Genomic DNA, 24,449 nt, shown 5'->3' with positions numbered 1-24,449 from the left:
GATGCAAGGGCCAAATAAGAGGGCCAAAAGGAGCATGAAAAGAGGACCAGCCAAGGGGAGAAGCCATGAGGCCCAATTCCAGATGTTACTCCATCTGTTCCAGGAATTGCTAATTCCTGTCTCCTACGTGCGACTCGGTCCAGTAACTGCTGGGCCATGTCTCTGACTATTCCCAACTGATTCACATAAAAGCAGCATTCTTCATTTAGAAAGTGGCAGAGTCCCCCGTTTTTGGCAGTGAGTAAGCCCAACCCTCTCTGATTTTGGAGGACCGCTGATCCTAGGGAGGCTGGTTGGTCTTGCATGGCCACTATGGACCTAGCCAATTGTTTTATGTCACTTGTTAGGTCCGCATAGGAGGCTGATGAGGCAATTCCTCCTGTGCCCGTTCCTGTTCCAGCTGTTACCCCTAATCCAATTAGTAAAGGTATGAACTGGATAGCTCTCTTTCTCCATGTGTGGGCTGTCAAAGGCACAGGGAGGGTCTGGTTGTTAGGCACTATGTTTATCTGGGGGGTGAGGGATGCTAATGTGCAAATGCCCTTCCAGTTAGCTGGCAAGCACTGATAAGCAAGGGTCCCGCATACAAAGAAAGTTCCTGGGCTGCTGCACCATGGTCTGTCAACTGTACATCTAATGGCAGTGGTTGTACAGTTTTGGATTTGGGCACATTGGCTAGCAGCCAGGTCCCCCACTGGATAGCTTCCTCTTGAGTTGTAGATACAATTAGGGGCCTTCTGAGGTAGCTGCATATTGCTCACTTTGGGGTTTGTGCTGGTACAGTTGGGAGTAGCATCATGCACACTCTGGTTAAGGGGGCTCACAGGGGCTGCTACATAATGGAGGGGACCTGAGGACAGGCAGAGCCAACAATCACCTGCCAATGGTGGGTTCGTAAGATTAAGGAGGCGGTGAGTTGCATTTAACAGCCTGTACAGTTGAGGTTCCAAGTTAAGGTTCTCTGTCCTGGAAGGAAGCCTTAATGGGGGTCGTGGTGGTGGCATATTAATGTCTTTTACAGGCTCGTAGCTGTCTAAGTAATTGTCTTTGGATGGCCTCTCTGAATCTGCAGCTTTTCCCTTTGTAGACTGATGTGGGGATAGGGTGGTTGGAGAGGATGCCCAGACATATTGAGGTTTATTTCCTCCCCCTGTCATTTCATCATTCCATGCCTTTAAGGGATCCCTATCTTTCTGCCAGCAAACTATCTGCCCTATAGTGCCTTTGTTCTTGCAGGACCCCGTCAGGCCTGTCAGTTTTCCCTTATAATAAATTGTCCCTCCTCTGGTACATTCAGAAATTGATGTACTGCATGCGGGTGACAGGTATTGGTAATAGGTGAAGGCATATCGTGGTTTTCCCTGGAAGGAGAGAGGTTTTACACAAGCTGAGCAGTCATCCCAGCCTCTGGATGGGACCACCTTAAAATGTACTAGAGTCAGAAGGCAAAAGCACATCAGAGGCCTCATGCCTGAGACTGGGGTTACAGATAGCACCAAACAGCAGTAAGGTTTCCTACTATGAGGAGATGACAGGAACCCAGCTGTACCCTTTGGCCTCTGTTCCAATCCTGGGGAGCAGTGACGGCCAGTCCTAGGGTGAACAGTGTTGCAACAATGCTAATCAGCAGGATGGGGTAAGGGCGGCAGACAGGGGATACATTTATGTTCTGATGGGCGAATCCTCAGGCTTCCGCCGTGCGTTGACCAACCAGCTTCCGGGAGGTGGCTAGAGCAGGGCTAGAGCTCGCTCGGGCGATGGCGTGCTTTTGTGATGTCCTCTGGATCCTCACTTTGAGGGGTTTAGTTGGGTCACGGACGGCCTGCCAGTCGTTAGGGTCTATGGGAGCTGCTGCCTTCTTCATCCAGGGAGTAATTCCTGCAACTTTAAAAGCCATGGGAGTTGTTAACACTGCTAGATGGGGACCTGTCCAGCTGGGTTGGAGTGGTTCTTTTTTTCCAATCTTTTACCCATATAATATCCCCGGGTTGGTGGGGATGGACCCAGTTACCCATGGGGATTGGGGTCCTTTCTAAGACTTCCCAGGAGCTGTGGCATAGGGTTTTTCTTAGGGCCTGTAGATGTCGGGACATATCTAGATTTCCGATTTTCCTGAGGTCCCCTCTAAGCCTGTTTATTGTGGGAGGGGGTCTGCCATAGAGAATCTCAAAGGGTGAGTAGCTGGAGGGTCTAGGTGATGCATGCCCTAAGCAGGGCCAATGGTAGCATGTCTATCCAGGGGGACTGTGTTTCTTGACAGAGTTTGCTAAAGCGGTCTTGAGGGTCTGATTCATGCGCTCTACTTTCCCTGAACTCTGAGGCCTGTATGCTGTGTGGAGCTTCCATTTTATTTTCAAAATTTTAGCCAGGCCCTGGGCTATTTCCACCACAAAAGCTGGTCCATTGTCTGATCTGATAGATCATATCTATCATATCTGGGGATAATTTCTCTTAAGAGAGCCTTTATTACCTCTTGTGCCTTTTCTGTGTGTGTGTGGGTAAGCCTCAACCTACCCCAAGTAAGTGCAGCCAAGGACCAGGAGGTACTGGTGTCCTCGGCAGGGCTTGACCTCTGTGAAGTCCACTTCCAGGTCCTCAAAAGGCATGGTGCCTGTTGCTTGTATCACAGGCTTGGCTTAGATCCTTGATTTGCATTGTTTTGTGCACATGTAATGCACTTAGCACTTACTTGAGCGCACAGGGTGGGGAGCTTGGGAATGAAATAGTATTTGTCTGGCAGTTTTTCCAGGGCTGTTTTCCCCAAGTGCGTTAGCTCACGTTGTTGTTTTACCAGAGGGGCTGCTACAGCACTGGGGACAAAGTGTCTCTGGTCAGACAACTACCACCAGACCCCTTTTATTCCTTTTTTCATCTTTTGCCCTTTGTTCTTCCTCCTTGATGTAATACGGGATGGGATGTAACTCTGGAGCCAGCAGAAGTTTGGCGGTTTGCTCTGGCACTTAGTTCTTTTGCTGCTCTCTTTGCTGCCTGGGCAGCCAGGCGGTTTCCTCTGCTGGAGTAGCCTCTGTAGTGGATAATAGCCACCTGAGACAGTTCCCAGACTGCTTCCAGCAGTTGGAGGGTTTCTTCTTTGTTCTTAATCTCTTTTCTCCCTGCCATCAGCTGTCCTCTTTCCTTGTATCTTGCTCCATGCATGTGTAGAGGGGCGAAGGCATACTTTGAATCAGTGTAGATGTTCACCCACTTTCCCTCTGCATATCATAATTCCTGGACCAGTGCCCAAAGTTCAGCTTGTTGTGCAGACCATCCTTTGGTAGGGCTTCAGCCTGTATGATGTCATGAGCAATGGTGACTGTGAACCTGGCCTTTAGCCGTCCTCCCTGGAGAAAGCTACTTCTGTCTGTAAAGAGTTTGAGCTCTGGATCCATTAGGTCCAGCCTGCTAAAGTACCCATTACCTCTTCACAGTCATGATCTGGGGGCCTTTCTTCTGTTGGCAGGAAAGTGGAAGGATTTAAAGTTTGTACAGTTTCAAGTCTGACTTGAGAATTTGCACATAGTGGCCCTTGATAATGGGCCATTTTGGAACTGGTCAGCCATTTATGTCCCTGCCCATTCATTAGGGCCACAACTGCATGGGGGACTTGAACATTAATTTCCTGTCCCAGGGTGAGCTTGTCAGCTTCCCTGATTAGGGTTACTGTGGCAGCCAAGGCCCAAAGACATGGAGGCCACCCTGAGGCCACTGGGTCCAGGTGCTTTGACAGGTAAGCCACTGGCCACTGCCATGGACCCACTGTTTGGGTGAGGACCCCTAGTGCTGTGTGATTCTTCTCACAGATGAAGAGATTGAATGGTTACGCTACATCCGGTAGCCTTAGCACAGGGGCACTGGTAACAGTCTCTTTATCTCCTGGAAGGCACTTTCTTGGTCTGGACCCCAGAATAGAGGGTCCTTTCCGGAGCCTGCTGTGGCCTCGTAAAGTGGTTTGGCTGGCTTGAATACCTGGGTATCCAGATGCAACAGAATCTTGCCGCTCCCAAGAACTCAGACCTTCCCTTTGGTCTTTAGCTGTGGAATGGAGCAGATGGCCTGTTTCCTCTCTGGACCTAGGGTGTGTTATCCTCCTGAAATGATGAACTCAAGGTACTGGACCTCTTGCTGGCAAACTTGAGCCTGTTTCCAGGAAACTTTGTAGCCTGCTCAGAGAGTCAGGCTATTGATGCCTTCATCCCCTCCCAGCATTTCTCCTGATTGTGGCTTATCAGGAACAGATCATCCATGTATTGGGGGCAAGGTACCACTTGAGTTTTCTTCCAGGAAAGTCAACAAATCTGCTGCTAGGGCTTCCCTGAACAAGGTGGGTGAATTTTTGAATCCCTGAGGCAGCCGGCTCTAGGCATTTGTGTCTTTCTTCCAGTATGGGGGGGGGGGTCTTCCCATTCAAAGGCAAATAGAGGCTGACTAACCTGGGCCAGGCGGAGGCAGAAGAAAACATCCTTTAGGTCCAGGCAGGTGAACCAGCTTGCTTGTGGCAGTAGAAAGCTCAGGTGAGTGTAGGGGTTAGGAAGTACTGGGTTGCACGTTGCATCATGTGATAATGGTGTTCTTCACTGCCTGTAGGTCCTGGGCAGGCCAGTAGTCATTTCCTCCTGCCTTCTTGACTGGTAATAGCGGGGTATTCCATGGTGACTGACATTTGATCAATATCCCTGTGTCCTTCAGCCACTGTAGGTGGGCCTGAATTCCCAGGCATGACTCCTGTGGCACTGTATATTGCCTGTGTCTAACAGGGAGCGCCCCAGACTTGAGATCTACCATTATGGACACATGGCTGTGACCCAGGCCAGGGGTGGGGACCCTTTTTCAGCCCAGACATCAGGAAACTCCTCCAGCAGGCAGGTGGGCTTCATTTGATCCCCCTTTTCCTGGCAGTAGAGCTGCCATTCATCTTCTGTAGGCACAGTCACTGCCATGATGAAGGCATTTGGTCCTCTTACTGAAAGGTTGTGGGCCTTCCCTGGATGAAGGTGATTTTGGCTTTCTGCTTTGTGCTCTGTAAGTAAGTCCCTTCCCAGCAGAGGAACTGGGCATTCTGGCAGGTACAGGAATTCATGAGTCACAGTGTGCCCTCCTAGCTGATGTGTCCGTGGTCAGCAGAACTGCTGGGCTGTTTGAGTGCTGGTGGTTCCGACTATTGTGGTCCTACACTCAGTGAGTGGAGCCACAGTTTTAGTGACCACACAATACTCAGCACCTGTGTCCACCATGAAAATCATTGGTTGCCCCCCCAACTTTCATTTTTACCATCGGCTCTCAGGGACCTAGTAGTAAGGAGCCAGACTTCCCTAGTCTGACTCAATTCCTACTTTGGCCAACGAGGTTCTGGGCCTTTGGTTTGGGTTGCCATCCTGTCTTTCCTGGAGCAGTCTTGTTAGGCTGTGATGTGGGTCCCCTGCAGCAGGGGCATTTCATTCTTCCAGTGGCCAATCTCCTTGCAATAGGCACATTGGTCTCGTCAAAGTGGGGCTCTTCTGTTGGGTTTCCCTTTCCGCAGTGGAGCTGACTGCTTGGTCAGGTTTGGCTTTCCCAGTGCTGCAGCCAAAATGGACATCTTGGTTTTCATTTTTTTATTGGCCTCTCATTTTGCCTCATGGTCTTAATTTACAAAGACCTTGTTTGCCACTTCTAACAGCTGGGTGGCATTCATTCCAGTGAAGCCTTCAAGTTTCTGAAGTTTCTGGTGAATGTCAGCGTACGACTGGGCCACAAATGGTGTATGGACCATCCACTGGTTTTCTGGCGCTTCTGGATCAAAGGCCTCATAAAAATCAGTTGGTGATTCCTCTGGTTTCTGGATAACTGCCGCAATTTTGGACACGTTTGTTGGCTTCTTAGCTCCAGTCCTGAGCCAATGCAGGAGGGCAGCACAATATTGGGTGAGCACTCCTCATCCTTCTGCTGTATTGAATTCCCAGGTAGGCCAAGCATTGGGGGCCACCTCTCTTGCCCAAGCTTCTGTGTCCAGGGTTCCTGCTAGGGCCTGCTCTTGGAGCCAGCAGTGAGCCTCTATCAGAATTTGATGTAGCTCTTCTGTGTTGAAAAATGTCAGGGGGATCTGACAGCAGTCATCCAAAGTAGGTTGATGGGTCTGAAATATGGGTTCTAGGAAGCCGATCATGGCCTGGGGTTTTTCTGAACAAGGCCGTGTGTGGTTCCTTCAGTTTAAGAGGTCAGTTGTACTGAAAGGCTGGTAATAGAGGATAGAGCTTCTGGGCTGGACTGTGCCATCAGCACCAATCTGTTGGGGCCCTTGCATATCACAGAGCAGCATTTGGAGGGCCCTGGCTTGAGGGGCCAGCACCTGGAATGAGCAAAGGCAGTGGCTCAGGGGCTGTGGACTTGGGACTCCAGGCCGTGGATGGGTGTGAGATATCGTTAGGTTGGGAGGTTGCTGATGGGGCTGAGGGGGACTCACTGAAGGTGGTGGACTGTCTGGGATAGGTGACACTGGCTGCTCTGATAGTTGCAGGGCACTGGGAACATATGGCGGGGGCACAGGTGGTTCATCTTCTGGATCCCCTTGCAGAACAGGCTTGGTCGGCTTTTGGTCTTTGGGCCTCATTACCTGGGCTCAAAAACTCTGCACTGTCCCTTTTTGTTGGCACAGAATTGGGCCCAAGGGGGCATGGTCTGAGCCATCTGAAGCCAGGAGTCAATATAGGGGAACCGATCTGGGGGTTCCTATTATGACCTGATAAAGGGCCCTGACAGTGGGCAATTCTAGGGTACCTTCAGGGGGCCCGATGATCCCAAAAGTGGTCCACTCCAACTCACGGTGTGCACAGCTTTCTGGGAGACATTTTTATCCCATAATCTCCCGAGAATCCCTTCTTAAAATGTTTAAGCATATAATCTAGGAACGAGGGCTTGAGGAACTTCTGCCCATGGCAGTTACAGGTGTTCTCTATACTCACTGTATGTATTCCCCACTGCATAGGTGGCACAAAAACAAACAAGGGTGGATGCCCCTTCAAGAGAAGAAACCAATCAGATGTCTGCCTGGCCATGTCCTGAAGGAACTTAGGTACCTCTTAACATCAACGGCAGGGTCAGCCTTGTGACTCTGGATTGGGTTGCTCCAATGCCACCCTAAGCCATATGAGGATCACCACAGAACTGAAGGACAGACCCACTTGGACTCTGTAGCCTTTTGGCCATGGAGCCACAAACTCAAGCCTGAAGCAAGGAGAAATCAGGCCACTCATTCACACACACATTCACACCAGAAGTTATTACAGTTTTCCCTCCTCCCTTTTGGGAAATCCCTGACCTGCAGAACTCCTCTCAGAGGTTCCCAGGAGTTGATCAGACTCCCATTCTGCCCAGTGGGATGGGACCTGCCTGAGGGCTGACTTTCCCCCCGGGGGCTTATCGATCTGGACGAAATTGCTAGGCGAGTTGATCCACTTCTCCTTGGAGTCCAGTTGGGGCACGACTACTCAGAGGGTTGGAACTCTGGGGCAAAGGAGGACCAGGAATATTGTTGGGTGTCTCTCCCTACTCCTGTGCAGCCCAGCCACCAGTAGGTGGCTCAAATGGCCAGAACAGTTGGAGTCTCACTGTGGCCTCCAGAAATGTGGAAATATTGTCTGATGAGAAACCAAGTGACACTCAGAGAAGGAGAACTCAGATTTTATTTGACACCAGTGGTCCCAGATGAGCTCACACTCAAAATTCTGGGCCCTGAGGAGTGAAATTATAGGATTCTTATAAGGCAGTGAATCAGGTTACAGTGAATGTGCTGGTTGCTAATAGGTGGGCTCACATTAGGGGCTAGGGATCTGGGCTGTTTAGGTGGGAGCAGTGTTTCAGGTACTCTGTTTACACAAAGAGACAAAGAAAAGCAGGAATGGGTGGTTATCTCTGGGTGGGACCTTTTATCTTGGCCCTGGACCCATTTTATGGTTTATCTAGCAACTTCTAGTGTCCTTATAACCTGCTTTGGGAGTGATCTTCCTGTTCATTTGAACTAATAAAAATTCGCATGCAACCTTGTTAGAATGTTTTAGTCAGCACCATGAACACTAAACTACAGAGGGCTGAAGACGCTGTGTCTACAGTGAGGTCAAGAAGTAGATGCACCCTCAGAAATTCTACATCAGTGAGCCTTCTCGCGGACAAAGATGCCCGGCCCCAGCCAGGCAGACACCGAACTGGACACCTGACCGCCCGCGCCCAGGGCGGGGACGCGGGCTCCGCCGGGTCCCCAGGGCACTGGGGTTGAGCACGCTGGGCAGAGCCTGCAGCATTAGCCCAGCCGCAAGCCCTTCTACGCCCCGGGACGCCGGTAACTCGGCCCCAGGCCGGACTTTACGGTTCCTTTAATAAAAGCGCTAACAGGAATCCTAGCTGCACGTGGGCTCTAAGAATGTAGGAGGCTGCCGCATGCGTCCGAGCTCCCACCTTCTTTACCCCGGTTACTCGGGGACAGAGGCGAGGCCGGGCTGGGTCGGGTCAGGACATCGCGAGCCGAAGCCAAATATGCGGCGGCCGGCCTCCAGCGGGACACGCCGGAAGGGCACAGCGGAAGGCCGACAGGATGGCGGCAGAGTCTAAATCTGTGGCGCGCAGGGGGCGGGGCGAGCGGGGCCTCCCGGCATGCCGCGCGGCGCTCGGCTTCCGGCTGTGGGTGTTGCCGGAGGGGAGGGGGTCGTTGTCGGCCGGAAGCGCGTTGGGCTGGTCTCGCTGAGCGCCGCCTGCGTTTCCGGGGGGCCTTGAGCTTGGCGCTTGAGTTTTTCCGGTAGGCGGCGCGGGAGGGAAAAGAAGTTTTGAGGGGCCGGACCGGGCGTATCCCCTCCTCTTCCCAATGTGAGCCTTTTTTCCGGACCCTTGTCAGGCCAAGGCTGTCCCGAGAGGTGGAGCCGGTGGCCGCGCCGGGAACATGAGGCAGTGTCTCTTTCTGACCAGTTTGGTTTTTTCCGTGCTGGCGCCTCGACCTCCGGATGCTCCGGGCTTCGGCTCCCCGCAGCGACTTGGTAAAGACCGGGGAGCGAGTTGGCTTAGGCTGGCGCCCGGAGCGCGCTGCTTGGAGGGACAAGCGGGGAAGCTGGTTCTATCAGGTGTTTGGGGGCGGGGTGTTGGGCGACGGTGGCGCGTCCCGAAGTTTTCCGTGTTGGAAGGGGGTGTGGCTCTTTGCGTTCCGGGAAAGAAAGGAGACTGGTTTGTCCGAGTGGGAAAGAGCGTACTGAGGGGTCTCCTGTAAGGGCTGAGGGTCTGGGAGGGGTCTGTCCCCTGGATTTGTGTTGCTGGAATGTGTTTGGAAAAGAGGTAAAGGGGAGGTGGGTGGCTTGTGTTTGGAGAGGGAGATGTGGTCTGTGCCTTGCTAAGACATAAATCTAGTGTGTGGTCCTACCGAAGGCAGGACTTGGGAAGGAGGAAAGGACGGGCCCCGAAGCTCCAGTTCTTCCTGGCTCTCTGAGGAGCGCACTAGAATTTCTGCTGTAGGAGGTACTTATGCAGTAATCTGGGTGGAAGGCGTCGACTAGGGTTGTTTCATTTGCATTTTTCTACTGGATTTGGAGTCGTGGAGTTGGGTTTTGCGATCACCCTAAGCACTTTCTTACTTCTTTAAGGTTGTAGCTCAGTAGAGGTGATTGGTGATAAAGAGAGGCTAAAACTTGTCAAGCCAACGCGTGAGGCTGCCCCTGTGAATGCTTTCCTTGCAGTTTTAAACGAAGTTATCAGGGATGACCAGCTTTATCAGTGTTGAGCCTAGAAGTAGAGATTTAATTTAGATTTTCTAGAGCGCTTGGACTTTTAAAGGATGGGCATGTGAAGTTTGGTGGAAATTAGTAAGAGTTTGTAGTGTATGTTACCATCCTTTGTCTTTCAATGTAAAACAGTTTGGCTAATTAATAACAGTGTGTGAAGTTGTCTTGTCATTCTTTATGGTTACATTGGTCCCCAAATACCATCATGGTTCCATGTAAAGTGTAGTACTGCTGTGTAGATTTGAGTCCCTGTAAATTCTCTGTATGGGTAATTAAAAATTTGTTTTGCATTACTTTGTTACCTGAATTTTTTTCTTATTTATTGAACATAAGTTGTAATTGACTGATAGTGATACTGTTGAATGTTCTCACTTGAATAATTGTCTCATTTTGAAGTGGATCACAAGTGACTAGTTTTAAGGAAAGGCAAAGGAGCTAGTTAGGAAGTACTGAGATGTGATAAATCCATACACTTTGAAGGAATAATAAGTATGAGTGGTCAGGATGGATAACAAGGCTCTGCTTCCTTTTAAGGATAAATGTTAATAAAACGGGTCAATATGTATTTTGAGATACTAAAACTATATTTTCACCACTTTGACGTAGCTGTTTTATTTGTCATTCTCTGGTTCACTGGTGAGAAAATAAACATGAATCCTAGGGAAGCATATACTGTAGAGGCAAAAGCATTTCTAGGTTGATTCTCAGCAACATTTTCAGATCATAAGGTTTTTTGATCATGTTATTTTTTTTTTAATTAGCAAAGCACAGACCATCTGTGCCAGAAAAATGTATACACACCCATTTATTCATCAAATATTTGAAGAACTCGTCTTCCAGTTGTGCATTGCATTGGAAATACAAAGACTAGATGACACCCTTCTTTTTTTTTTTTAATTATTCATATGTGCATACAATGCTTGGGTTATTTCTCCCCCTGCCTCCACCCCCTCCCTTACCACCCACTCCACCCCCTCCCTCTCCCCCCCCACCCCCTCAATACCCAGCAGAAACTATTTTGCCCTTATCTAATTTTGTTGAAGAGAGAGTATAAGCAATAATAGGAAGGAACAAGGGTTTTTGCTAGTTGAGATAAGGATAGCTATACAGGGCATTGACTCACATTGACTTCCTGTGCGTGTGTGTTACCTTCTAGGTTAATTCTTTTTGTTCTAACCTTTTCTCTAGTTCCTGGTCCCCTTCTCCTGTTGGCCTCAGTTGCTGATGACACCCTTCTTTAAAAGCTTCTGACGTGGGATTAGAAACCCATTTAGGGATCTAAACAGGCACTTTTTTTGGGGGGTGGGATTGGTGTTTGAACTCAAAGCTTTGAGCTTGCAAAGCAGACCCTCTACCACTTGAGCCACACCTCCAGTCTATTTTGTTTTGGTTATTTTGGAGATAGGGTCTCTTGAATTGTTTGCAGGATTGACCTCCATCCTCGATCCTCTCAATCTTAGCCTCCCAAGTAATTAGGATTTCAGGTGTTAGCCCTGGCTTCTGGCTTAAACAGACACTTCTAAAACAACATGGAGGAGAGCACTAGGACACATTATGGCAAGTATTATCATGAAAGTGAGTACTGAATGTATAGTCTAAGAACATAATGAAGGTGATACTTGAGCCCAGTCTTTAAGACTAGTTAGGTGGAGAAGGAAGATAAGTCATTCCAGATGGCAGAATGGAGAGATGGTTAGGACTTAGAGACTGAAATGAACCTTACAATTTTTTGTTTGTTTTTTTGGTGGTACTGGAGTTGAACCCAGAGCCTTGTACATGATAGGCAAATGCTCCACCATTGAGCTACATCTACAACCCTAGTTTTTAAAAATTCATTTTATTTTAATTTTTTTGGCAGTACTGGGGTTTGAAGGCAAGGCCTCGTGCTTGCTAGGCAGGCAGTCTACCACTTGAGCCACTCTGCCAGCCCTAGTTTTTTAATTGGCAGGAAAAATGGGTCTCAGAATGCCAGGAAAATGAAGTGAATTGTTGATTCTCACAGTGATGAACATTCCTTGGGGGCATTTGAAGAATGACTTTTTCTGTGTGTTTGACAGTTCAGGATGTTATTTGTTGCCTAACTTAACCCTACCATTATTTGAGTGGGTCAAGCCAACGCATAGTTTCATAGTTAAAAACCATGGTTTATTGTTTATAACCTCCTGTCCTGCACATACCACAACTGCAGTATGAAATATTGATTAAGTATGGGACTTTTTTTGGAGGACAAAAAGTATGTAATGAACAGAAGCCTGGCTTTTGAAGTACTCCATAGATCACAAAAAATGATTTCAATTGAACTGTTATGAATTGCATAATTTCGGAAAGTTATGAGTCATATGAGCTTAGTCATGATGATATCTTGTTGAAGTTGCAGCTGGGGTGTTTAAGTCTCACTTTGATTTCAAAATTGTTTCCCCTTTGTTACTTTTAATAAAAAAGGATGTAGTGGGTGGAAGGGAAAAAAGTATAGGTCACAGATGAGGGATGAACATTTGTATCTGATTCATATATTTTGAAATTCACCTTAAGGTTATTGGCATGGGAATTCTCCATATAACAGAGCTCATTTCTTTATTAACAGCATCATTTTACTCAATATTTTGACATCTGGTTTCCTCCTATATTAATTTTGCCTATAAACTTCATTCCTTTGAAATCTAAACACTTAACTAGCCTAACTATTCCAGGAGAGACTTAATGTAACTCTGCTTTGTACTAGTCAAAGAGATAAACTGTTTTTCTGGGATAGAATGAAGGGAAGAGTCAAGCAGAGAGCGTAAGCTGGGAAGCTGGAGAAATCCTTTTGGCCTTAACAGACTTTTTTCAGAATGTTAGGTACAGATGTCCTCCAAAGCCAAGTGTAGTTGATATTTATTTATTTATTTATTTATTTATTTATTTATATTCATTTATTCATATGTGCATACATTGTTGGGCCATTTCTCCCCCCTGCCCCCCCACCTCCCTCTCCCCCGCCACCTTGCTTCCAGGCAGAACATGTTCTGCCCTTTTGTATTTGTGAGAGATTGTAAGTATATGCCAATGGAAGTATAAATTGAAGAGAGTATGAAAAAGGTTGGTGGGGAAGAAAGGCTTCAGTGTGGTAGGGAAGTGAAATGAAAGGCTTTTCAAATCTCTTCACTTCGTCCTAAAATCAGCCAAGGAGATGGGTATCACTGTTCTGCTCCCACTTGCTCTTTTTTTTTTTTTTTAATTTCTTAACATGAATAGTAGACTCTGACAAGTTTCATCCACTGCCCTAGTTTCACTTGCCATTTGACTTTGTCCTCCTAACTGCTAAATACATATCTCTGACAGGCCTTGTTTTCTGATGCTCCACATTCTCACATTCAGCTGCTGTTATGTTTCCACCTCACTGTTCGTAGGCACTTCAAATATAACATGCCCAAAATTACCTGTCATCAATTCTTTTGATTAGAAGAATGAATATAGAAAACAATGTTTAGTTAGGACTAGGGAGGCGTGCTGGGAATTAGGGAAGTAGTCTCACTGCCCAGTGAATTTGTATCTGTATTGACTACAGAGCCTAATGAACCAATCCAGGTTTCTTCAGAGATTCTCTTGGACTCTGCTGACTCATTTGGGCTGAGCACTTCCCAGTTACTGGACTTGCTGGAAGTGCTCAGACTGGCCCAGGTTAAGTCCATCCTTAGTGAGGAGCTCTTGATAGGGAATTAGGTAGCTTATACTCCATCCTCCCTGACTGGTATAGTAATTCTATAAAATTACATTTTTGGTTCCCTGGCTTAGTAGAGAACACTGCTATCATTTTCTTACCTCTTAGACCCAAGAAGGGATTCACCCATGCCCAGCATTCATCTGGCAGTCTGGCCTGGTTGCTTTCCTCTCCTACTGTCTTTTTGGGGGAGTGCTGAAGAGCAAGTGTCAGGTGTCATATGTCTTCTGGACAGGCAGTATAAACAGCTTTACGGCAGTCATGGCTTTGTTTTTTCCTTTTCTTGAGACAGGGTCCTACTGTGTATAGCCCAAACTGGCCTCCAGCTTAAGATCCTCCTGTTTTAGCCTCCTGAGTGCTGGGATTACAGCTTTGCACCACCATATGGGTCTTCATCTTTCTGACATTAGAAGTAGGACTGATAGTGTCGTTTTGGAGAACCTTTTTGTATTTGATATAGCAGAGTAGTGGAGAGTGAGCAGAGTACCATGGGACTTCTATATTATGTTTGTAGGTTATGTTCTAGGAAAATGTAGTTTGCTGCAAACAATAAATAAATAAATAATAAGTGTAAAAAGCCCACAAATGTTTCTGGACCCTTTTCTTGAAACTTTTTATTTACAAATACGTGGACAATTACATATATAAGTATAAATGTTCATATACATGCTTATACATAAACAAAAATTATACACATGTCTAAAGTTTAAAAATTCTGTTCAGTTTAAAAATTTTGACTCTAAGCTAGATGAAAGAGATTTGGGTAGTGCTTTCACTGACAGTGTCTTGGTCTTCGTACTGCCAGGAAGCTCTGTAGTCACCAACAGGACCAGAAGTGGCATGATAAACAATACGAGAAAGCCCAATTGAGCACAATCTTGTAGGGCCACCTTTCAGAGGTGTTCCCATGCAAAGGGAATTGTGCTAGAAAAAAGTAGAGGTTGAAGCCAGACAGCCACATTGTGCTTCACAAAGTCAGGGTCCAGCTGATTAAGAATGCAAAAAAATCACAGCTTTTTTTACCCAATGACAGCTGCTTGAACTTTACTGAGGAAAACCTGAAGTTCTGCTTGCTGGATTTGGTTGAAAAGGTCATGCTGTTGGTGGCATTCCTGGAATCTGCTTTAAGGTTGTTAAAGTAGCCAGTGTGTTCTCTCTTGTCCCTTTATGAAGGCAAGAAGGAAAGACCAAGATCATAAATTTTGATATTCAAAAAAGAAAAAAAAAAAGGAACTTGGGTATGCTTTAGATCAATGTACTAAGTTCAATGTCCATAAAGCTTATCCTAAAGACAAAGCAATGCAGGTGCAGAAGGGTGGAATGGAACATTTATCAGCTCTCCTGTAGGCAACTCATATCTACATGAGGGGCAGTTTGTGGTAAGGTCTGAAGGTTAGGCTTTCTCTGTATTCTTGTTTTGAGAACATTTAGAAGGATCCAAGTATTAGCTGCTTTTTACCACTGATATCAGTGTTGAGAATCAGAGGATAAATATTGGTTTGTTCTTTCCCTGCCTAAAATTACTATATGGTTTATCAGTAACAAAGCTGCCAAATGTGATGTCTTAATGCAAAGGAAGTCCTGTGTAAATGATCAATGTAGTTGCAAATTTTGTATAGGAAAAAGATACAATATGAAACTCCAGCTGTCTTCCAGCATCTGGTTATCCCCTTCTATCCAACTCCCCATTACCTCTTCTGCTGCAATTAAGAATAGTTGTTACTGCTTTTAAATTCAGTGAATAAAGCCATGTCTGCTTAAGTACCCAACAGAAAGGAAGGAGTCTTAGTGATCTTTACCTGGTTTTTTCAGCAGCTTACTCATTGATATCAAAGATTCCAGGCATGTGTGGCTCACACCTGTAATCCTAGCTACTCAGGAGGCAGAGATCAGGAGGATCATGTTTCGAAGTCACCCTCTGGCAAATAGTTAGCAAAACTCTTAAGTCGATAATACCAGTCACAAAAAAGGGCTGGCAGGGTGGCTCAAGATGAGGGCCCTGAGTTCAAGTTTCAGTACCACAAAAAATTCCATTCTTGTTCCTCTCTGACCCATTGTCCGTATTGAACTTACAGTGAAATTTCTAACGTACAGCTGTTGTCCTTATCCAAAGTCCAAAATTCTTAATTTCATTCCACGACTCTTCACCTGACCTTTTGCTGATTCTCCCCCCTCATACCTTATCATATTCTTAGTGTGCTGTTCTGAACTGGTCTCACTGAGTTGCTTTCTCTCCTTTGAGTATCATGTTCTGTTTCTTGTGCTATGCCCTCTACTTAGAATTTCTCCCTTTTTTCCTTTCTCTTGCCTGCCACCTCATTCTTGGGATCTTAGTCCTGCTTTCCTGGGAAAGCATCCTTAGCTCACCAGGTAGGCAGAGGCCAGGCCCCTGCTGTGTTCTTCCATAACTTCATGCAACTGTTTGTCTCTTGGCAGATGACACACCTTATAATAATTTTATGTGAGAATGTCTTCCCCAGTATACTGAAAATATATTTCTCTTTCTCTCTGCCATATCTCCAGTGCCTGAAAGAAAGTTCTCCATAAATATGTGTTGAATAAATCAGGCCTGGTGAGAAGAGAGAAACATAAGTATAGAATGTGAGTGCAGGAAAGGAGGTGTGCAGGTTGGGGGATAAGAGAAGACATAAAAGCAGTAAAGAAGGGTAGGGCCCCAAGCACTACTATACAACAGGCCAAGTGAGGGGAATAAAACATAGCACTTGGCAGAGAAGAGCAGTCCAGTATGTTTTTTTTTTTTTTTTTTTGGTGGTACTGGGGTTTGAACTCAGCCTTAGACTTGCTGGCAGGCCCTCTACCACTTGAGTTACCCTACCAGCCCCAGTTTGATCTTTTAATTTGTCTTTTTTCCCCCAAACCCCAGTACAAAAAAAAAAATTACATGAGTTAGTTTTTATTTTCTACAAGATTTCCTTTTTTTTTTTTGGTGATACAAGAGTTTGAACTCAGGACCTTGTGCTTGCTGGATGGGCCCTCTACTGCTTGAGCTATACCTGCAGCCCTTATTTTCTAATTTATATTTAAAGCTAGCTGAAATGAAAAGTTCAGTTGTTTAGGGTGATTACTGGAACAACTTGCAGAAAGTTAAGGAAGGTGTGCTCATGAGCAGCCATTCTGGAATTGTTTTTTGTGGGAGAGCGTACTGGGGTTTGAACTCGGCCTCACGTTTGGTAGGCAGGTGCTCCCCCACTGGAGCCACATTCCCAGCCCTCACTTGAATTTTCAGTAGAGTCTATGATCAGATGCTGAGCAAAGAAAGATCATTTTGGTAGCATTGTTTAGTATTAACTACAATAAATGCTACTGTAAGAAGTTTGGTGGTTTATACTTGTTTATTGAGAGATTCTGATGTTGGTAAGAGATAAACTTTTGAGAAATGGGAGGAAATGTAAGATTTGGTGCAAAGGCTATAGAAAATTATAATTCCCAATAGTTAGAATTCTGGCAGTGAAGTGCAGTGAAATGTTGAGTATCTGGCAGGGTACTTGCTAGGGAGATGACCTTCCCTCCATAGAAAGAACTGTTTTTACTAGGTTGTTTGTAATGGACATCCAATTTGTGATATCCAGTTATTAAAACAGAATAAATTGCAAAAGAAACATATTATCATAAGGTATGTTAGCAAGCTTCATTTTGAATGTGCACTTTGTAGACAATACACCCAAAATAAATAGCGATGTTACTCTTTGCCCTTATTTTTTCCCTCCAGGCTTATTTTTTATACATAGTTAAGACCATGAAAAAATATGAATAGTTTTTTAAAATCTCCCTTTGCTTAAGTATAAATATTATACATAAGTATTTTCCCATGTTCTTAAACCCTGTGTAAGCAACAATTTAAATGGTTGCAGATTCCCTCCCCGGCCCCTCCCTCATTTGGACGTTTTATAAGTTATCTAACTATTAAATTACCTTGTTTCTGGTTTTTGCTCTTAAAAGTAAGATAAGGATTCATAAGGATGAATAAAGAATATTTTTGTACTTAAAGGATCTTTTCCTTCATTTTGAGCCGTTTCCTTGCTTTAGCTTAAGTGATTTTCTTTTTTCCTGACTTCTCTTCCCTTCCTTTCTTCCCTTGAGATGGAGGTGTTGCTATGTTACAGCTGGCCTTGAACTCCTGGACTCTAGCCATCCTCCTGCCTCAGCTTTGCTAGTGGCTGAGAATACAGTGGGAGCCATCAGCTTAGTAGTTTTTAAACTCAGGTGGGCAGGAGAATTCACTTGGAAGGCTTGCTAAACACAGATTGCTAGATCTGAGGATTTCTGATAGGGGAGGGAGATCTGAACATTTGCATTTCTAACAAGTTCCCAGGCGATGCTGATGCTCTGGTATGGGGACTACACTCTGAGAAACACTGGCGCGTGTTATTGACAATGAAAGGACAGTATTGAGGTTAAGTTTCTAAGTCCGTAGGAATGATTATGATCTTGAATGAAACTGAGTTCATGTACCAACCTGTATCAGTGAAGTTGAAGAGCTAAAGGATTGTATTGGCCTCTCAGCATTGAGAATTTATGCAGTTTGAGAATGTGAGTACTGATAGATAAAAAGTTCTGTGCTGTATATTGTGAGGTAAATGACATTTCAAAAGGTAGCAGACCAAGAAATAGAAGTTCTCAAAAGAGCAAGGCTATTTTGAAAGGACTTTTAAAAGTATCACATCAATAAAACTTCAGTATTTCAGTCAAAGGCTGAAATTAAACCCAGTTCTGTGCTACATTAGCTTTGAGATGTTGGACAAATCACTCATTCTCTCTGAGTCTGTTTTCTATTTTAAAGTGAGTGTAACACCCTAGAGACATTTATGGAGACACTCAGCATAATACCTTACAGAGAACACTCAGAAATTTGTTTTCTTTTTCTTTTTGTGGTATTGGGGCTTGAACTCAGGGCCTACACCTTGAGCCACTCCACCAGCCCTTTTTTGTGAAGGGTTTTTTCAATTAGGGTCTTGTGAACTGTTTGCCTGGGCTGGCTTCAAACTGTATCCTTCCTGATCTCTGTAGGAATTATAGGCGTGAGCCACCAGTGCTTGCGCTCAGAAATTGTTGAGTAAATGATAGGTCTCTTAAAGGTTTGAAGGTGCCACTGAGCTTTATGATTAGCAGGCTTAAGCCACCACAACCATCCATTGACAGAACAGTGAGTAATGTCTTCCAAAATAGTTTTCCTTTGGATTAAGTTTGAAAGGAAATTTTGTTAACAGAAAATAGGTGGCATCTAGAAAGTGTGAGATTTGCTGCCACTTTATTCTTATTTTGAGCTATAACCTTGAGTAAAGTTATTAAACTTCCATCAAAAACAGCTTGCCTACCCCCTTGCCTTCTTCAGGTTTGCTTGAATGTTACATAATAGCAAGGGTAGCAAGGAACTATTCCATTTTTGGCCACTCTAGAAACTGGTCTTTCCTGCTTCCTATTTCATCTTGCTTTAATGTCCGCAGCACTGACATACATTTTTTTGTGCATTGTCTGTCTTCCACACTAAAGTGAGTGTTCTGTTAGGTTAGGCAAGGACTTTGTTCTGTTAATGCTATATTTCAACAGTTAGATTTAGTGGTTGTTCATAGCAAGATAATGAATGAACTGAGAATGTGTAGAGGAAAGTGAAGGAGAACATTATTGATTCTTTTTTGAAACTTTATTTTAGCATGTCTGTAATCTTAGCAACTCGGGAGGCAGAGATCAGGAGGATTGTGGTTTGAGGCCAGCTGGAGCAAAAAGTTCTTGACACCCCATCTCAGCCAATAAAAAAAGCTGGGCATGGTGGTACTTGTCTGTCATCCAAGCTACACAGAAAATGTAAATAGAAGGATTGCTGTCCAGGCATAAACATCAGACCCTATGTCAAAAATAAAGTAAAAAGAGCTGAGGGCATGGCTCAAGTGCTAGAGTACCTGCCTAGCAAGCACATGGCCCTGAGTTCAAACCCCAATACTGCCCCCCAAAAATATCAAAAAGTTATTTTTAAGCTAGGTATGTTGATGCATGCCTGTAATCCTAGCACTGAAGAGACTGAGGCAGAAGAATCGTGAGTTCCAGGCCAGCCTGGACTACATAGTGAGATCCTGTCTCCAAAAAAATTAATCTGGATTTTTATTGATGTTTATGGGGGTGGTTCTGTCTTTTAAAACTTCTTAGCATGTTTGACATTTGCAATAAATGTGTATTTTGAGCTCTTGCTGCTATACTTTGGGGACATTTTAAGTCCATTGGAATGATTTTGAATACCATTGCTTCTGCAGTGGTATTTTTTGAGAGGAAAGGAAGGCATCAGCTCATACAATTTTATACCTTTTTTTAAGAGAATTGATGTATATTAATTGTACATTAATTAATTAGGAAGGAATTTCATGGTGAAATTTCTATCCATGTGTATAATGTACCTTGATCATATTCACCCACTCTATCACACTTTCTTATCTCCTTTAGACTTTTTTTTTTTGTGTGTGATACTGGTGCTTGAACTCATTCCTTCACCTTGAGCCACTCCGCCAGCCCTTTATTTTGGGAAGGGTATTTTAGATATAGGGTCTCACAAATTGTTTGCCCAGGCTGGCTTCGAACTTTGATCTTCCTGATCTCTGCCTCCTGAGTAGCTAGAGTTACAGGCATGAGCCACCAGCGCCCGACTCTCTTTAGACAGTTTTAAAAGAGATTGAAGTCACGCACATTGTTTTCTAAATATTCCTATTTTGGTGCAGACAGCAGAGTTTCTGTTGGTGAAAAGTATAGGTAGGTATAGCGTATTACTTTATTGTAGTTACTCTTTTTCTTTTCCTTCCTCCCTCCCTCCCTTCCTTTCTTTTTCTTCCTTCCTTTCTTCCCCTTCCCCTTTCCCTTCCCTTCCCCTTCCCCTTCCCCTTCCCCTTCCCCTTCCCCTTCCTCTTCCTCTTCCCTTTCCCCTTTTCCTTTCTTCTTTTTCTTTCTGGTACTGGGGTTTGAATATAGACCCTATGCTTGTTAGACAGGTGTTCTACCTCTTAAGCCTTGCCACCAGCCCTTTTTGCTTGCTGTTTTCTGAATACAGGCCCTGGCTGGCCTGGACCACGATCCTCCTATTCATACTTTCTGAAGGCATGGTAGCTTTTTATTGATTAGGGTCTTGCTGTTTGTCTAGTCTGACCTTGAATCCTGATTCTCTGCCACCCAAGTAGCTAGGATTACAGTCTTAAGCCATTGCAACCGACTAGTTACTCTTACTCTGTACCAAATAAAAACTTATTTGAGCTGGGCCTGTAATTCCAGCTACTCAGGAGGCAGATCAGGATTCAAGCCAGGCAGGGCATAGTTCACGAGACCCTATCTCAAAAAATCCCATTTAAAAAAGGGCTAATGGAGTGGCTGAAGGTGTAGGCCCTGAGTTCAAGCCCAGTACTGCCAAAAAACCCCAAAGCTTATTTGATCTTTTTTCTGACTGGTGGCAGTGCATCTTTGCTTTTCCTGGATGACAAGTCAGTCTGGTAAAAATAATTCGTGTTGGTTTTCTTCTAGGGATTAGTTTGATCTTAGAGTGTCTGCTTCATTGGTGTCAATATATTGGTGGACTATCTATCAAGGGTAGAAATGATAGAGATACTAGTCTTTTTTTGCTCTTTTATTTGGAATATGTGATTCTTTTTTTCTTTTGTTTTTGTTTTTTTGAGACAGGGTCTTGCTAAGTAGCCCAGGCTGGCCTTGAATTTGCTCTGTAACTCAAGTTTGGGATATGTGATTTTTCTGTGAAAGATTTGCTTTCCCAGTTTTGGTTTCTCAGGGTATTAATACATTTGTTGTTTATTTATTTATTTTTTTGGAGAGGGGTGGTGGTACTGCGTTTAAACTCAGGGCCTTGCACTTTCTGGGCAGGTGCTCTACCACTTGAGGCCACTCTGCCAGCCCTGTTGTTCTTTCTTATTACATGTCAGTGGATAAGGAATCGATGTAGCACAGTTTGATAATGAAAAGGTTGAGTCAGTCACTTGATTTTAGAAATTCTAAACATCCAAGCTTGAATTTATGTAGAATTTATCCCATTGTATAATATGCTACTCTTTGAGCTATCAAACTTTAGTATCTAATAGGCAGCCCATATTCAGATTTCCCTAGTTGTCTGAAATAGCTTCCCACAGCTGACTTATTTGATAGAAGATACAAAAAGATTCACACACTATGATTGCTTGCTGTATTCTTACATCTATTACATGTCTATCCCTCCCTTCTTTCCTATGCCATTTTTTTCTTGAAGAAATTGGGTCATTTCTGCAAGAATTCGAACATTCTAGGTATGGCAGGTTGCTTCCTCCATTTGTTATTTAATTGGTAGCATCTAATCTCTTTATGTCCTAAGAACTAGAACTTACAGCTCATTACATTTAGGATATATATTTTTTTAATAAGAATGCTTCATTGGTGGTGCTGGGCATTTGGACACTTATAACGATTGCATCAGGAAGAATTTATTGTCTGGCACTCTCATTTTAATAATAGTAGGTTTAGCTGCTAATAAGCTTTTTACCTTTATTTCAGGGAAGCTTGATTCTTTGCTCTCAGACTACGATATCCTCTCTTTGTCTAATATCCAGCAGCACTCCGTAAGGAAAAGGGATCTACAGGCCTCAACACATTTAGAAACACTACTGACTTTTTCAGCTTTGAAAAGGTAATTTGAATTATTCACAGAATAATATTGGGGTAATGGGACACATGGTTGGGCAAAAGGAGAAATAAAGGATATCTACTGAAATCTATTGCAGTCTTAAAGACTTGCAGTTGATACAATTTCAGTCTGTCATGTGATTCTTATGTAGTAGAATGCCTGTTCTTAAACTCACAGTGATAAGTATTTAAAACAAAGTAAATGAGTGTTTCAAAAGTATTGATGATGGTAACAATGTGTTTATGGAATTCTAACAAAAAATTTACTTGGTGGGGGGGCGGGGAGGTGGTCAAACAATGTACACATGCGAGTAAATGTAAAAACATAGGAAAGTTACTTGAATGCTTGTAAAACCTTATGTATTTTAGTGCTGCTTTGGAGCCATCAGCCATGTACCAGGCATTGTCTTCATTTGAAGACACACAAGCTTAAGCATAAAGGTTTTGTTTAGGCCCCCATGGCCTGATGAGGAGCTAGGTCTGAAATTTGGTGTTTTTTCTGCTATGAGTTCTTATTTCATAGTACAAATTGATGGATATGGTCTATTTGGTCAGTGATTTTACTGTCATTCATGTTTTACAGATTTAAATCTGTTCAATAATTGCAGGTCTTTATAGGAAGGTTTTTAGCTAGTATCTATAAAGAAACACTAGAACAATATAAATCGACTGAATTTATTTTGTATTCATAGGATAGGCTTTAAATACACTGAAAAGTAATGAAAGTAATGTGTGCACCTGGTTTGAAACCAAACTACATAGGGTTGGGTATGGTTCAGCGGCAGAGCTACCTACGAAGGAAGCGCAAAGACCGGGCCCATTCCTAGCACTGTTCCCTCCCACCCTCACCCAGCAAACCCAGCAAACAAAGCCACAGAGAACAGTGAGGTGTTCCCTTGGTTTTTCTGGGGAGCAGTACTAGGTTTTGAACTCAGGGCCTTATGATTACTAGGCAGAAACTCTACCACTTCAGCTGTTCCACCAGCCCTTTTTTGTGTATTGAGCATTTTTGAGATAAAGAGTCTCACTTTTTGCCCAGACTAGCTTCGAACCTTGATCCTCCTGATCTCTTCCTCTTAAGTAGCCAGTGAGCCATGGACTCCTGGCACGTTCCTACTTCTTGTATACTATTTTCTTTTTGGCAATACTGGGACTTGAAATCGAGTTTCACATTTGCTAGGCAGGCACTCTACCTCTTGAGCCACTCCGCCAGCTAGTTTCCACTTTGTCACAATTCAGCTTGCCAGACCCAGAGAGATTTCCTTCTTCTAAACTTCAAAAAAGATCCATTGCACATTGATGCATGTGTGTATATCTGGTCCCCCATATCTTTGAGTTCTGCATCAGTAGATTCAGCCCAACCATGGATCAAAATATTCAAAAACGCTTTTTTCATTTGTGCTGAACATGTACAGATTTTCCTTGTCATCATTTCCTAAACAATATGGTATTGTTTTGTTTTTCACTTGTTTTAATTTTTGTGAACTATACAACTATTTACATAGAATTTACATTGTATTAGGCACTATAAGAGATGTATAGATTATTTAAAGTATGTGGGAGGATTTGCATACTATATGTGCAAATGCTGTACCATTTTGTATCATGCGTGGATTTTGGTATTGCAAGGGGAATGGGGAAGTGTTGTCCCGGAATCAACGCTCCACAGACATTGGGGGAGTAGTGCAGGTGATGTAGGCAACATAGACTCAGTTTTTTGTGTTTTGTTACTTGTGGGTTTTTTTGTTCATTTTGTTTTTTTTTGGAGACAGGCTTGAACTTGAGATCTTCTAGCATTCTTCACCATGCCTGACAGATTACATCATATTAAACAACCATATAAATATTCTTAGTGCATAGAATTTTAACAATCTTTGACTCATCTCATCAGATGGATTGTTTAATCAAAGGTTTTTTTTTTCTGTAATAAACAGTGCTGTAGTGAACATCTTTGTAATACACTGTCTAGGTGCTTTTAAAGGATACATTCCTAGAAAGAGAATTACTGGGTTAAGGATATGAGTGCTGTGTTTATGGATAGTGCCATTTATTTATCTGTTTATTTGCAGCACTAGGGTTTGAACTCAGGGCTTCACACTTGCTAGGCAGGCACTCTACATCTTTAGCCACTCCATCAGCCCCATTTCTTCTCAAAGAGATTAGAGTAGCAGTATATGAGTTTACCTGTTTCCTGTTACCCTTGCCAGTACTGGGTCTTACAACCTTTCACTTTTGCCCTCTGAGAGGGGATGGTATCTCCTAGTTGTTTTAATTTCCATTTTATATGAAATTGAACATCTTTGCTTTTTTTTTTTTTCTGTGATTGTCTTTTCATGTGCTTTGGTTATTTTTCTAGT

General features: G+C 44.0%; 1 protein-coding gene and 1 pseudogene across 2 annotated transcripts in view; both read left to right on the top strand.

The window, feature by feature from the left end:
• Positions 1–8,669: 8,669 nt before the first annotated feature.
• Adam17 (ADAM metallopeptidase domain 17) overlaps positions 8,670–24,449 on the top strand; it is a 45,689-nt gene continuing 29,909 nt past the window's right edge. The window contains exons 1-2 of one of the 2 annotated variants that reach the window (XM_074049136.1): positions 8,670–8,999; positions 21,964–22,096. In XM_074049136.1, the coding sequence (XP_073905237.1) occupies positions 8,906–8,999; positions 21,964–22,096 (227 nt within the window). In that variant the 5' untranslated portion in view covers positions 8,670–8,905. The remainder of the gene's footprint in view (positions 9,000–21,963; positions 22,097–24,449) is intronic. The other variant, XM_074049138.1, reaches the window with a different exon arrangement.
• Positions 11,264–21,943, top strand: LOC109695932 (small ribosomal subunit protein uS12-like; annotated as a pseudogene).

The sequence above is a fragment of the Castor canadensis genome, chromosome 12 (genome assembly GCF_047511655.1).
Source record: "Castor canadensis chromosome 12, mCasCan1.hap1v2, whole genome shotgun sequence".
NCBI lineage: Eukaryota > Metazoa > Chordata > Mammalia > Rodentia > Castoridae > Castor > Castor canadensis.
Note: the sequence above shows the minus strand (reverse complement) of the source record. Positions and strands in the feature narration are given on the sequence as shown.